General features: G+C 46.9%; 1 protein-coding gene across 1 annotated transcript in view; it reads left to right on the top strand.

Moving 5' to 3' along the window:
* map2k6 (mitogen-activated protein kinase kinase 6) overlaps positions 1-15,283 on the top strand; it is a 59,248-nt gene extending 43,965 nt beyond the window's left edge. Inside the window, exons 9-12 of the mRNA XM_033044299.1 lie at positions 1,150-1,227; positions 2,729-2,868; positions 9,896-9,941; positions 14,046-15,283. Of these exons, the coding sequence (XP_032900190.1) occupies positions 1,150-1,227; positions 2,729-2,868; positions 9,896-9,941; positions 14,046-14,123 (342 nt within the window). The 3' untranslated portion in view covers positions 14,124-15,283. The remainder of the gene's footprint in view (positions 1-1,149; positions 1,228-2,728; positions 2,869-9,895; positions 9,942-14,045) is intronic.
* Positions 15,284-15,735: the final 452 nt, after the last annotated feature.

Consider the following 15,735-nt stretch of genomic DNA (forward strand, 5'->3'; position numbering starts at 1 on the left):
ATGATAATAACTAACTTCATATGCAATAATAGGCTATCTACATGCTGACAAGCACATAACAACTGGTTGTGTGGATGCCAGTATATCATTGGGGTTATCAAGTGGTCACCTCCCTTCACTGGTGTTTCGTTGAGTCAGGCCCACGACACATTAGGAAGGCTCAACAGTGGTGCAGTGGTAGAGTTGCTGCCTTACAGCGCCAAAGACCCAGGTTCGTACCTGACCACGGGTGCTTGTCTGTACCGAGTTTGTACGTTCTCCCCGTGGCCGCGTGGGTTGTCTCCGGGTGCTCCGGTTTCCTCCAACACTCCAAAGGCGTGCAGGTTTGCAGGCTAAAATTGGCTTTGGTAAAATTCCTTTTCTCCAGAGATGCTGCCTGACCCACTGAGTTACTCCAGCCTTTTGTGTCTACCTTCAGTTTAACCCAGCATCTGCAGTTCGTTCCTACACAAACTGAAAGTTAGTTCGGGCTTCCCAAAAAGGTTAGAGCTGCAGTTAAAGAAAAATAATTATTGATTGCAATTTGAAACGTAGAACTGTAACTGCTCAGCATCGTGACACTGTGTTGTACAAAACAATAAAAGCTATTAGTCCTGGCATTTCACTGTGCGTTAGTACATGTGACAATACCGGACCATTGAATTACAGCAAGAATGGTATGTCTGCAAATTATTACAGGGACCCATTAATATCAAAAGTTTATTTTAAGTCCCAGAAATAAGATGACGCCATTCTCTCATCCCTTATTTCTGGTGACGCTCCTTCCAGTGTGGGTGCTGAATGACCTTGCTTGACGGGAGGGGAAGGGGGTGGTGAACAATGGAGGACCCGGCATGGGGGAACCGCTGTGAGGGAGGGGGGGGGGGGGAAGGAAGAACAAAGGAGGAGCTGGTGTGAGATAGTTTGTAACTTTGTTGTCGCCCTTTATGTGGCGACTCTTTGCATACCTTGGGTTGGCAAAACAAAGAATATCACCATGACTTGTCGCGTGCAACGATAATATACCCATTCATTCATTCATTCATTCATTCATTCATTCATTCATTCATCCATCCATTCATCCATCCATCCATCCATCCATTCATTCATCCATTCATCCATTCATTCATTCATTCATTCATTCATTCATTCATTCAATTTTTTTTGCAGCCAGAGAGAATTAACCCGGAAGTGAACCAGAAAGGTTATAGTGTCAAGTCGGACATCTGGAGTTTGGGAATCACCATGGTAAGTGTCCACTCCAGGAACCCCGCATCAGACGGGCAGCCCGGTGGCGCAGCGGTAGAGTTGCTGCCTTACAGCTCCAGTGACCCGGGTTCGATCCCGACTAAGGGTGCTGTCTGTACGGAATTTGTACGTTCTCACCGTGACCTGCGTGGGTTTTCTCCGGGAGCTCTGGTTTTCCCTCACACTCCAAAGATGTACAGGTTTGTGGGCTAATTGGCTTTGGTATAATTGTAAATTGTCCCTAATGTGTGTAGGGAAGAGTTAAAGAGCGGGGATCGTGGATCGGCACGATCTGTCAGTCAGGGTATATACACTGACTGGAGACATCCTCTCTTGATGTACCACCCGCTGGAAATTGTGTTTAGTTTTAGCTTAGTTTAGTGATACAGCATGGAAACCCTGTGTCCCACCGAGTCCGCACCAACCATCGGTCACCCGTTCGACTAGTTCTCTGTTATCCCAGTTTTGCATCCCCCACCCTAGGGGGCAATTCACAGAGGCCAATTAAGCAAAAAACCTGCACGGCTTTGGAATGTGTGATGAAACCGGAGCACCTGGAGGAAACCCACTTGGTCACAGGGAGAATGTACAGTCAGCACCCACGGTCTGGATTGAACGTTTAAATGTTATTATAAATTAAAATAAAAGTATAATTGGAACGAATTAACACAAGAGCTAAGAACTAGCACAGGAGTTCTTGTAACATCATTTAAAAGACATTTGGACAGGCATATGCATAGGAAAGGCTTACAGGGATACTGGCCAAATGCAGACAGATGGGACTAGTGTAAATGGGGCATCATGCTCAGCGTAGGCTGAACGGCCTGTTTCTGTGGCTTCGTGACTCCATCTTGAGATTAGCTTTGAATGAACTTCAGTGAATCATACCCCACGATCCCTCCAGGGCTCTGTGTTATAGATCGTTGTTCTGGACAGGACCAAATTCCCCACCCTCCCTAGTCCGCCCCCATCCCCCAACCTGTCCCCCGTGTTATTGTTTGATTGTTCTGGTCAGGACCAAATTCCTTCCACACCCCCGGCCCCCCAGTCCGCTACCACCCCCCACCCTGTCCCCTACATCTCCCCCACCCCCACCCCCCTTCCACCTGCGTGGGTTTTCCCCAAGATCTTCGGTTACCTTGTCACACACTCCAAAGACGTACAGGTTTGAAGGTTAATTGGCTTGGCATAAATATATATTTTAAAATTGTCCCTGGTGTGTGTTAATGTGTGGGGATCACTGGTCGGTGCGGACTCGGTGGGCCGAAGGACCAGTTTCCGCGCTGTATCTCTAAACTATACGATAGAACTTTATTCATCCCTGGAGGGAAATTGTAAACAGTCATAACACACAACGAGATACACGAAAACTTGAAATTAAAATTTAATTTAAAGTGAAAAAAAGAAGACAAATGAACTAAAGTAAACTAAACTAGAAGGCTGTTCATTGCCAGGAGCCTCCAATTCACTAACCCTGCCTCTCTCTGCGTGTTCTCCTTAGATTGAGATGGCGATCCTAAAGTTCCCGTACGAGTCCTGGGGTACTCCTTTCCAGCAACTCAAACAGGTGGTGGAAGAGCCTTCTCCGCAGCTTCCCACTGACAGATTTTCCCTGGAATTTGTCGACTTCAGCGCCCAGTGGTAAGAGTCAGGAATCTCTCTCTTTGTTTTTTTTAAATTTTTTTAATTTTTTTGTTTATTTTTTTATTTTTTTATTAGAAGTAGACATATTATAAAGTATAGTTACATATTATGGTAAAAAAACTTTTCATATACATCAGTCATACATTATTAAAATTTTCAATTGTCGATTACTTCTGCTTCTAGTGTTTTTTTTTAATATAGAAAAAGAGAGAAAAAGAGAAAAAAGAGTTACAAATATCAAAAAAAACAAAAAGGTGGAATGGATTACTTATAATACGTCATTGGAGATAGGTTCGTAGATTATAAAGTATGACTTTTCATCTAATCCTGAGTTCAAGTTACAGTTGGGTTTTCGTGCTGGGCCAATCTATCCCGTCAGATAATTAATGAATGGAGCCCATATTTTATCAAAATATTCTTGTTTGTCCATTAAGACAAGTCTAATTCTTTCTAGATATAGGGTCTCCGACATTTCCACAATCCACATTTTAATTGTGGGGGTCGTAGGGCCTTTCCAAAATTTTAATATTAATTTTTTCCCGGTTATTATACTGTAGTCGAGGAAATTTCTTTGGCTTGTTGTGAGTGTTAAACTTTGCTCTGATATTCCAAGTGTTATTCATTTTGAGTTTGGATCCAGTTTTGTATTAATAACCTGAAATTATTTCAAAAATATCAGTCCAGAAATGTTTAATTTTTATACAATTTGCAAACGTATGTGTTAAATTAGCCTCTAGATGTAGACATTTATCACAAATAGGAGAGATTTGTGGGAAGATTCTATTTAGTTTTATTTTAGAGTAGTGTAATCTATGTAAGACTTTAAATTGTATTAAAGCATGTCTGGCATTTAACGAACATTGATGTATATGTTGTAAACTTTCGTCCCACAAATCTTTCGTTATAGGATGACCTAATTCATTTCCCCATGTGTGTCTATATGGTTCCGTCGGTGGTACCTCGTTGTTTAGGAGGGTGTTATAAATATAAGCTATTAATTTTTCAGTGTTAGGATGCTTGTTCAAACATTCATCAAGGATTTCTGGTTCCCTATTCCTGTAGACTTGTGTATTAGATTTAACATCATCTCTAATTTGTAGATATCCGAAGAAATTATTTGAGTGCAGTCCATGATTCTGTTGTAACTCCTGAAATGAAACTCCTGAACTTTCTCTCTCTCTCTCCCTCTCGCCCTCTCCCTCCCTCTCTCCCCCTCTCTCTCTCTCTCCCGCTCTCTCTCCCCCTCTCTCTCCCCCTCTCTCTCCCCCTCTCTCTCCCTCTCTCCCTCTCTCTCTCCCTCTCTTTCTCCCTTCTCCCCCTCTCTTCCTCCTCTCCCTCTCTTCCTCCTCTCTTCCTCCTCTCTCTCTCTTCCTCCTCTCTTCCTCCTCTCTTCCTCCTCTCTTTCCTCCTCTCTTCCTCCTCTCTCTCTCTTCCTCCTCTCTTCCTCCTTCCTTCCTTCTGTCTTCCTTCTGTCTTCCCTCCTCTCTTTCCTCCTCTCTTTCCTCCTCTCTTTCCTCCTCTCTTTCCTCCTCTCTCTCCTCCTCTCTCTCTCTCTCTCCTCCTCCTCTCTCTCTCTCTCTTCCTCGTCTCGCTCTCTCTCCTCGTCTCTCTCTCTCCTCGGTGTTTGGGAACATATAGAAACACGAGGTTTGCATTTGCCTCGGACCTCAGTGCTCACCAATTTGTAACGTGTCCTAAATGTACAACAAGTAGTTTGCAACAGTTTAGTGATGTCTGAATGTGTCTCAGGCTAAGGATGGACTTGTAGTTACTCCATTTATACCTCTGGAATTGGGGGTGTCCATGAGGTCATGCAGTAAAAAGATAAAATGAGCATATCAAAAAGATTATACGTCTCCACAATGTTTGTGCTGAACTGACACCAAGTTACACTGATCTCATCTGCCTGTACATCATCCATATCCCTGCATTTTCCTCTAAAAGCCCTTTCAATGCCACTATTCAGGCCCCCACTGCACACTGCGTAAAAAATAACTTGCCCCGCACATCTCTATTAAACCTTTAAACTCTCACCTTATAGCTATGCCCTCTAGTGTTGGATATTTCCCCCTTGGGGGAAAAAGGTTCTGACTGTCTGCCCTATCTATGCCTGTCATCATTTTATGTGCAGCACAAGAACAGGCCCTTCGGCCCACAGTGTCTGTGCCAAACACGATGCCAAGACCAACTCCCATCCGCCCGTACATAATCCGCGTCCCTCCACACGCTGCATATCCGTGCACCTGTCTAAAAGCCTCCTAAATGCCATTATCGTATCTGCTTCTGCCACCACCGCTACCGGCAGCACGCTCCAGGTACTCTTGACCCTCTGTGTGAAAACAAACAACTTGTTGCTTGGTTAATCGGTCGCTGTAACTTGCCTCTGGTGCGCAGGGAGTGGATGTGAAAGTGGGATAAGGTAGATACAGTGGGAACGGGTGATCGAGGGTCGGCATGGACTCGGTGGGCCATGGGGCAGTATCTCTAAACAAGATAGTGGGCAGCTGTAGAGCTGCTGCCTCCCAGCGCCAGAGACCCGGATTCGATCCTAACCACGGGCGCTGTCTGTACGGAGTTTGTACCTTCTCCCCGTGACCTGCGTGGGTTTTCTCCGAGATCTTAAGTTTCCTCCCATGCTCCAAAGGCATACAGGTTTGTAGGTTAACTGGCTTGGTATGAATGAATGTTAAAATTGTCCCTAGTGTGTGTCGGGTAGTGTTAAGATGTGCAGGGATCGCTGGTCGGTGCGGACTCGATGGGCCGAAGAGCCTGTTTCCACGCTGTATCTCTAGAACTAAAAGATTGGATATTTGGTGAGCCAATCTAAACTACCTGACGGAAACAGGACCTTGAATGGCAGAAGCATCATAGTTCAAATCAATTCACAGCCGACCAACTGGGAAACTTGTTTAAATCCATGTGAGGAAACAGCCCAACTAAATACGTATTAAATTGCTGAGTGGAAAATTGTGATTTGTGACTTCTCAGACTGTCAAAATGAGCTGGCGCCAAGCAACACTCGAGAACTCAGTACGTCCTTCTTAGATCAGCTGCATTTCCACTACAGTGACTGCAATGATGTGCTTTTGAGATTTATGCCATTTAACAACGTGGGTGGAAAAGAAAGTGAATATCTTTTTTTGGGCTCAGTTCATTTGTAATGCATAATGCTCAGATTCTGGACTGCGGTCATAAGGTATAGGAGTAGAATTTGGCCGTTTCAGCCCATCAAGACTATTCCGCCATTCAATCATGGCTGATCTATCTCTCCCTCCTAACCCCATTCTCCTGCCTTCTCCCCATAACCTCTGACACCTATACTAATCAAGAATCTATCTATCTCTGCCTTAAGAGTGAAATCAGTTTAATATTTAAACTAGTTTTGGATAGTTTTAATTCAGAGATACAGCGTGGAAACAGGCCGTTCGTGCCGACTGGCGCTCCCCGCACATTGACACTATCCTACACATACTAGGGAGAATTTCCATTTACACTCTGCGATTTCTAATATTATATATAATACATATATATATATAATGCAAGAGAAATGCACCTGATGTCTAAATAATCTACTCCTGATCCCCTTCAGATAACAGTACTTCCTCTTAAAGAGGCATTTTTGTTTATGTGTGAGTAAGCAAGTTGCACTTTGTTTAGCAGATAGACACAAAATGCTGGAGTAACTCGGCAGGAAAGGCTGCATCTCTGGAGAGAAGGAATTAGTGACGTTTCGGGTTGAGACTCTTCTTCAGACTCATTTTATTGCACCTGATCAGATTGCACTTTGTTTAGTTAAGTTTAGAGATACTGCACAGAAACAGGCCCTTCGGCCCACCGAGTACGTGCCACTTCGGCCCGCACTAGGGACAATTTACACTCATACCAAGTCAATGAACCTACAAAACTGCATGCGTTTGGTGTGTGGGAGGAAACCGAAGAACTCGGAGAAACCCCACGGGGTCACGGTGAGAACGTACAAACACCGGACAGACAGCACCCGTAGTCGGGATCGAACCCGTGTCTCAGGCGCTGTAAGCGGTGTAAGGCAGCAACTCTGCCACTGCGCCACCGTGCCGCGTGGTGAAACTGTGCATATTAATCTCATGCAGCTGAGTTTGCGCTCTCAACGTTAGCAAAGTCTTGCGATGTGAAAAAGGGTTTTTTAACATTCTTAAAACCAAAACAACAGAGGTTATGAAGACCAAATTCTTCCAGTGCCCCAACTTGCTCATTTGATCTCTGCGACTGTTCGGTAAAACAAATTTCAAAATACCGTGAACTTAAACAATTCCCAGTGGAAGCATTCCAAAGCAAACAGTCTCTCCATCTTTCACTGGAAAATTAGGTTACGAAAATAAAGTCCCACACAGTACATTTTCTAGTGAAATGTCAGAACACACACAGTTGGGCATCAGCTCCTGACAGCCACAACCAGACTCCATGATAAATCCTCATGTTGGAAAGGTGTTGGTAAAGATGATCCCAACCTCTACAAAATCACCATCAGTTGATGTCCCAGTTAAACAACACCTTTAGTGTGGCACGGTGGCGCAGCAGTAGAGTTCCTGCCTAACAGCACCTGATAGATAGATTCTTGATTAGTACGGGTGTCGGGGGTTGTGAGGAGAAGGCAGGAGAATGGGGTTATGAGGGAGAGATAGATCAGCTATGACTGAATGGCGGACTGGACTTGATGGGCCGAATGGCCTAATTCTGCTCCTATCACTTCTCAAGTCCCGGTTTGATCCTGACTATGGGTGCGATCTGTATGGAGTTTATTTCTTTCAGTATATTTTATTGTCACGTGTACCAAGGCTCGTTGTTGCGTGCTAACCAGTCAGTGGGAAGACTACATGATTACAATCTGTAACCGCTTGGGTTTTCTCCGGGTGCTCCGGTTTCCTCCCACATTCCAAAGACGTGCAGGTTTGTTGGGTTAATTGGCTTCTGCAAATTGACCCTGGTGTGTTTAAGACAAGACTAGTGTGCGGGGTGATCGCTGGTCGGCATGGACTCGGTCAGCCAAAGGGCCTGTTTTCACGCTGTATCTTTAAAGTCAAATGTCTAAATCTGGGCTGGCAACTGATGACTTCAGGAAGGGTGGAGCCCACAATGGCTCATTGTTGGCTGGGGAAGGCGTGATAACAAGAGGGATACAAGGATACGAGCAGTGGAACTTGTTGGACGACTAGGATGGGGGAAGGGGGGAGAGAGGGGTAGGTAGGGAATGCAGGAGTTACTTGAAGTTAGAAAACAAATCTACGCTGGGTTGTAAGCTGCCCAAGCGAAACGTCTTAATGTTTGGTTCGGGGGCAATGATGGATGTATTAAATTAGTTTATATGTGTTAGTTTAGTTTAGATTAGTGATACAGCAAGGAAACAGGCCCTTCGGCCCACCGAGCCTGCGCCGACCAGCAAATCCCGCTCATTAACACTGTCCTACAAACATTAGGGACAATTTTACATTAATACCAAGAACATTAGCCGACAAACCTGTATGTCTTTGGAGAGCGGGAGGGAACGGAGGATCTCAGAGAAAACCCACGCATCCAAACTCCACACCGACAAACACCCGTAGTCAGGATCAATCCCGGATCTGTGGCGCCATGAGGCAGGAGCTCTACCGCTGCGCCACTTATAGCCAGGCTTCCCTACTATCTCCATTATCCCGTGAAAAAATAAACTCCGCACCTGTCCTTAGTTACTTGGGAATTTCTGACGTTCCCAGTGGCCCATTTGGCAGGGAGCGGAGCATTACTGGCATTCAGCAGCGTTACTGGAAACACTGGGCTGGAAGGTGCGGAGAAATGCCAGCGCTGCAGTGCCAGGCCCCTCCAACCTCCTCCCCCCCCGGCGTCAGGTTACCCGTCCCAGCCACACCAGGAGGGGAACCTGCGGGCGGCGGTGCTCCTCCCCCTCCCGGGTGACTGCTTGGACCTGCTCTCCAGGAACCTGTGGCAGGGAGCTGAGATGCAAGTTAGTGCGGCTTAGAGATACAGTGTGCAAAGTGGCCCTTCAGCCCACCGAGCCCACGGCAAGACAAGAATGTTTTATGATCATATGTCCAGAAATGGGTCAATAAAATTCTTACTCGCAGCAGCACAGCAGATAGGTAAACACGGCACCCACGAAAACCTATAATTAGCAACAAAACGGTTGTGTGTGCATATATATATATATATATATATATATATATATACATCTCCAACCTACAAGACCTCAACGGCGGACCAGGCAGACAAAGTTATCTTGAACTCAACGGCTGTGAAGGCGGATGAAGGCTGCAACAGATTTATCAGCTCCAATCATCTTGGTCCCCTTGCCATTGGGATGAGTTGATTGATTTGTGATGGACCGTGTGCTTCTTGGAGCGCAACATCAAGTACACGTTAAACAAACACACGCACAGGCGTCTCCGTTCTGCGAGCAGCACGAAACTTCTCGAGACTTTCGGCGATCCGGGGCAGGGCGACGGGAGCAGGCCACGGAGATGGCTGGAAGCTCCTCCTCAAGAACCGGCACGGAAGCGGTGAATTCTTGATTCAATCGCTCAACTTTGGACAGAAGCAGGAAAGTCGTTCGGTAGCAGTACCGATGCCAAGGACGGGGAACTCTGGCGACCAAGAAGGAACAGCGACCTGCGAAGCCAACAGATGCGCAGAATTAGAAAGAGGGTGCTGTCTGTACGGAGTTTGTACGTTCTCCCCGTGACCACATGGATTTCCTCAGGGTGCTCTGGTTTCCTCCAACTCTCCAAAGGCGTGCAGGTTTGTCGATTAATTGACTGCTGTAAATTGTCCCTGGAGTGTAGGATAGAACTAGTGCGCGGGTGATCGTTGGTGGGTGCGGACCCGGTGGGCCGAAAGGGGCTCCTGAAAGCTCAGACCCAGCTCCCAATCTTGCAGTTTTCCTGTGTTTGAGGCCCATCGATCGGTAGGAAGATCGATCGCAGCCGCTGCGAGGGATGGGGTGAAGGCGTAACACTACGTTTCACTAACCGCTATCTGTGCATTTCTTTTCCAGCTTGAAGAAGAACTCCAAAGACAGACCAACATACTCAGAGCTTATGGTAAGGATCTATTGACCAATGCTTGTAAACATCAAAAGGATTTCCTTAACTGAGGGCTGATTGTTCTGTTGTTATTCTTAAGATTTTAGTTAGCAGACTGGGCTAAAAGAATCAAAGATGTTATATTTCCAGTTTAGGGTGGATGTGTCTGTTATTACCGATTGTCCGCAATAACAGAGTGAGGGGGAGTAAGGAACTGCAGATGCTGGTTTACACCGAGGACACACACAAAATGCTGGTGTAAGTCAGCGGGACAGGCAGCGTCCCTGGAGAGAAGGAGTGGCTGACGTTTCTGGTCGAGACCCTTCTTCAGACTTGAGAGTCAGGGGAGAGGGGGTCTAGAGATATGGAATGGTGAGGTGTGAAATCGACAGATCAAAGCAGATGGCGATAAGGAGATGTAGAATGATTTATTGTTAGCTATGGGGAAATAGAAAATAAGTATAGGAGTAGGCCATTCGGCCCTTCGAGCCAGCGCCGCCATTCAATGTGATCATGGCCGATCATCCCCAATCAGTACCCCGTTCCTGCCTTCTCCTCATATCCCCTGACTCCGCTATCTTTAAGAGCCCTATCTAGCTCTCTCTTGAAAGTATCCAGAGAACTGGCCTCCACCGCCCTCTGAGGCAGAGAATTCCACACACTCACAACTCTCTGTGAGAAAAAGTGTTTCCTCATCTCCTAGCTGAGGGGAAACATAGAAAATAGGTATAGGAGTAGGCCATTCGGCCCTTCGAGCCAGCATTGCCACTCAGTATGATCATGGCTGATCATCCACAAACCAGTACCCCGTTCCTGCTTTTTCTTCATATCCCTTGATTCCGTTAGAGCGAACTCTCTCTTGAAAAAATCCAGCGAAATGGCCTCCACTGCCTTCTGTGGCAGGGAATTCCACAGATTCCCAACTGTCTGGGTGAAAAAGGAAGGTGACAACGTGACTCACAAACAGTAATGTTTAATCAGAAGGACAGTAGAAACTATTGGAGAACGAGTAAACCCAGGGCCGGTTAAACGAGCAAGAATTCACAGGGTTGGGAGCTGCAGTGCCCCTGGTCCCACACACGGTGCACGGGGAACGAGCTCGGTACTCATGCTTCCTTCATGTAGCTCGCTCTCTCGCTCCCGCTACCGGAAGCTTCAGCCACGTGGCGCCATCCAGTCGGGTAACTGGCCACGGGAGTCTCGGTCTGCTATAACCAAGATCGCCTTGTAGTTTGCACCTCAGCGGTATGACCGTTGACTTCTCTAATGTTAGATAGTTCTTGCTTTCTCCCTCCTTCCCCTCCCCCTTCCCAGTTCTCCCACAACTCCTACTTCTGCCTACTTCCTTTCTCTTTCCCGCCCCCCCCAACATCAGTCTGAAGAAGGGTCTGGACCCGAAACATCGCCTATTCCTTCTCTTCATAGATGCTGCCTCACCCGTTGAGTCTACCTTCCGCTATATACAGGGCAGCTTTTGCCAGCGTTTACTCTCCTCCTATCAGCTCCCCCCCAACCATTTGACGGCACTGGGCTTGTACTCACTGGGAGTTTATAAGGATGAAGGAGGGAACCTCAATGAAACTTACATGTTAGTGAAAGGCCTGGAGAGAGTGGAAGTGGAGAGGATGTTTCCACTGGTGGGAGAGTCTCAGACCAGAGGTCACAGCCTCAGAATGAAAGGACGTACCGTTCGAGAGGAGATGAGGAGGAATTTATTTCGTCCAAGGATGGTGAATCTGTGGAATTCACTGTGGAGGCCAAGTCAGGGGATAATTTTAAGGCAGAGATAGATAGATTCTTGATTAGTATGGGTGTCAGGGGTTATGGGGAGAAGACAGGAGAAGGGGGTTGAGAGGGAAAGATGGATCAGCCATGATTGAATGGCAGAGTAGAGGTGATGGGCTGAATGGCCTCATTCTGCTCCTACAAGTTATAAACCAGTGAAAACATCCCTAGTCTTTCCGACCTTGTGTAATGAATGAGGCAGCTTCCACCCAAATCCCAGACTCCCTGTGGAAGGCGTTGATCCCACTCCATGTGGGAGTAGACTTGATGGGCCGAATCAAGTTGCATCTAAACCTGCGGGCAGTGAGACCGCAAAGTTCCCTGGCCTTGCACACAGTTATAAGCTGCGCCCAGCAACTTGGCCGCACGTCGATCACCGCAGACGCCCCAGGTGATGTGAAATGCCGGCGTATTTTTCCAATTTAAAAGAACGCTCCGTCCTTGGAAGATGTGGGTATTGCTTTACATAATGTGTTGACTTTTGGTCCCAAGGTACAGTGGGGATAATCAACGGCAGAGACGGTGGTGATTTGAGCCTGAAGCCCTAGCGCTCGGCGAACAAAACACAGACTCATGCCGCTGGCAGGCGGCTGAACCCAGATCCCTGGTCGGTCGACTTGCTCCTGTGTCTCCAGTGTCGCAGAGTCAAGAAATACAGTGCGGAAACAGGCCCTTCGGCCCCCTGAGTCCGCACCAACCCGCGACCGACCCCCGCACATTAACATTATCCCGCACGCACACTAGGGACAAGTTTACAATTATACCAATGACATCCTGTATGTCATAAGGTCGGAAAAGGAATAGGAGTAAAATTAGGCCATTCGGCCCATCAAGTCTACTCCGCCATTCAATCAGGCTGATCTGTCTCTCCCACCTAACCCCATTCTCCTGCCTTCACCGTACTAATCCGAATCTATCTATCTTAGCCTTAAAAATATCCACTGACTTGGCCTCCACAGTAAAGAATTCCACAGATTCACCACCCTCTGATTAAATGCATTTCTCATCTCCTTCCTAAAAGTTATGTTAAAGTTATGAAAGGCCGGATGAGAGGTTTATTTCCCGCTGACTCTAGCGCTGTACAGTAATACATTTAGTTTAGTTTAGTTTATTTTAAAGATACAGCATGTGTGTGTCTATCTTCAGTGTAAACCAGCATCTGCAGTTCCTTCCTACACATACGATGCTGTCTGACCCGCTGAGCTACTCCCGCTTTTCGAGTCTATCTTTGGAGCTGACTGAGAACGTAAATAAAGCCCACGCGGTGTACTCGAATACATCTCAAAGACAATAGTAGACAATAGACAATAGGTGCAGGAGTAGGCCTTTTGGCCCTTCGAGCCAACACAGTGGCTGATCATCCACAATCAGTACCCCGTTCCTGCCTTGTCCCCATATACCTTGACTCTGCTATCTTTAAGAGCTCTATCTAACTCTCCTTGAAAGCATCTAGAGAATTGGCCTCCACCGCCTTCTGAGGCAAAGAATTCCACAGATTCACAACTCTCTGGGTGAAATCTCCATTCTAATTGGCCTACCCCTTATTCTTAGACTGTGACCCCTGGTTCTGGACTCCCCAGAAAACCAACCAAAGGTTGGTCGCGGAAAAAGTAATGGGCCTTGATTTCCAATTAAGCAGACCTGGACGCCATGAATCCCTGTTGCTTAACCGTCACCGGCAGCGTGGATCACGAGGAAACTGAGTCGGTGTTTTGGATCCGGTTTACAGTCTTGCGACACGGTGCGAGCGGCCTGAACAGGTCACGTTAGTGCGATCCTCTACCTAGCTGCATGCTGGCATCGCAACCTGCCGTAGAATCAAAGTGTTGAAACCTGAACTCGGGATCTGACAGGATCCCTGATTAAACGCAGCCTCGTTGCCCGCGCTGAGAGTGGAGTCTCCCAGCAAACCAAGCAGACTTGGCTGCAAATCCCTTTCAAACCGAGATTCCTTAAAGTAAAACCAAACACAGTTTCCGCCCCCGCCTTTTGTTATCAAGGTAGTTATATTTCCAGATGTGCAGAGCGGAAAACACAGTGATTAGTACGGGTGTCAGAGGTTATGGGGAAAAGGCAGGAGAATGGGGTTAGGAGGGAGAGATTGATCAGCCATGATTGAACGGCGGAGTAGACTTGATGGGCCGAATGGCCTAAGTCTACTCTTGATTATTTTTGATTATTATAATGTACAAGGCACTTTCCATGCCGAGTAACTGCATCGTTTTAACAGGTGACATGCCAAGTTCCCTCTGGGATAATTAAGGCTGTGTCGTATCGTCCCGGCAATGGTCAGACCGTCGCTTGAAGTGTAACCTTTGTGCTTTCTGCTTTCTGTAGCAACACCCCTTCTTCACGCTACACGAAACCAAAGAAACAGACGTGGCCTCTTTTGTGAAGCTTATTCTGCGAGACTGAGAGGGACCGAGGCAGCTCGACGGCTTTTCCCGATCAGTTTCTACGCCTTCTACATTTGGGATGACATTGTAAGATATCCTCTGCCACATTCGGCCTCCGAAACACATCACCGGTTGCAGAAGTAAACTCCAGTCTCTGGCAAGAGCAGCAGAGGGGGGGTGGGGAGGGGGGGGGGGGGAGGGGGGGAGGGGAGGGGGAGGGGGGAGGGGGGGAGGGGAGGGGGGTGGGGGCGGACAATGGGTCGAGGGGAATGCATTTGGGGGAGGGTCCAGAGTGGGCTCCACTGAATGTCGGGACAGCAGAGCGAAATTTCTAGCTGGGAGGTGGGTTACGGGAAAAATCTTCTGCTCAGCTCAAATAATTGGCAACCAATTCACTTTTTAATTGACGATTTTAAAAAAAATGTGGGAAATTGTCAGAGGACTGCGCCCACAGCATTAATTCCCAGTGGCGATTCACCGTGTGACCATGATAAAAGCGTTTTTGCAGTGACTCAGATGGTAAATTGGTCTCTTAAAAGGCCAGCTTAGCCTCTGAAAATATCACGAGGCTGTAGAGCGTGCGTGTGCGCATGTGCGTGTGTATATGTGTGTGTGTGTGTGTATTTTTAATAGGTGCACTGAAAATCGTGTGAATGCAGTCATATTAGGGGGACAGCCACGCATCAGTTCAATTGAGCAAGGGGTCGACATTTTGGAGCCATATCTTGGCTGAGTCGACCCACTGCCCACGTACGTACATGCGGTGTGTGACTTTTAGCTCTGTGTATAAAACTTTGTTGTGTAAATAGTGGTAGTGGCTTTGGATTCAGAAACCCTTGCTCCCCAGTCTCACTCAAGCAGCAGGAGACAAGATGGAACAGGTGAACAAACTGTTCCGTTTTCACCTGCTGGAGCCACTAAAACGGAATACTTCATTCCCCCCCCCCCCCCCCCCCCCCCCCCCCCCCCAACCACACTCCGACTCAAAGTAAATTTAAAATTCTTAAATACCCATAGGTTAGCTCTGATATCACACACCAATCCACATCACAAATCGCATACGATATCAATTCTGTAAATTTTTACAAGTTGTATTTAATTGGTTGGGATGAAGATTGTATTTTTAAATAATGTTTGTACAGGTCACATTAAAGGCTGTCGTAGATTTTAATAAGCCAAGTGATTTTACTTGGTTGATTTTTTATAAATCAAGGTAGACTTGAATTAATTTTTATAAATCGAAGAAGGAACTGAATATCGTAAATCTTCGTCCAACGAGTAGCACAGGCCATGCAAGAAACACTGGCAACTTAGACCCAACCTGCCGTGTCCACTCTTCATCGTGTCATTAACATCCCCCAGATCACCGATCCCATCAGAGCACGTAGGAAGGAACTGCAGATGTCGGTTTATACCGAAGATAGGCACAAAATGCTGGAGGAACTCTCAGCGGGTCAGGCAGCATCTCTGGGGAGAAGTAATGGGTCCGAAGAAGGGTTCCCATCCGAGACGTCACCTATTCCTTTCCTCCTGAGGAAATGTCCAAATGTTTCTTAAACGTTGTGATGGAACCTGCCTGAGCACCAAGAGACGTCCGAAAAAATACACGGAAGGCACAATGTACATGTAAT

Source organism: Amblyraja radiata, chromosome 26, assembly GCF_010909765.2.
Source record: "Amblyraja radiata isolate CabotCenter1 chromosome 26, sAmbRad1.1.pri, whole genome shotgun sequence".
Taxonomy (NCBI): Eukaryota; Metazoa; Chordata; class Chondrichthyes; order Rajiformes; family Rajidae; genus Amblyraja; species Amblyraja radiata.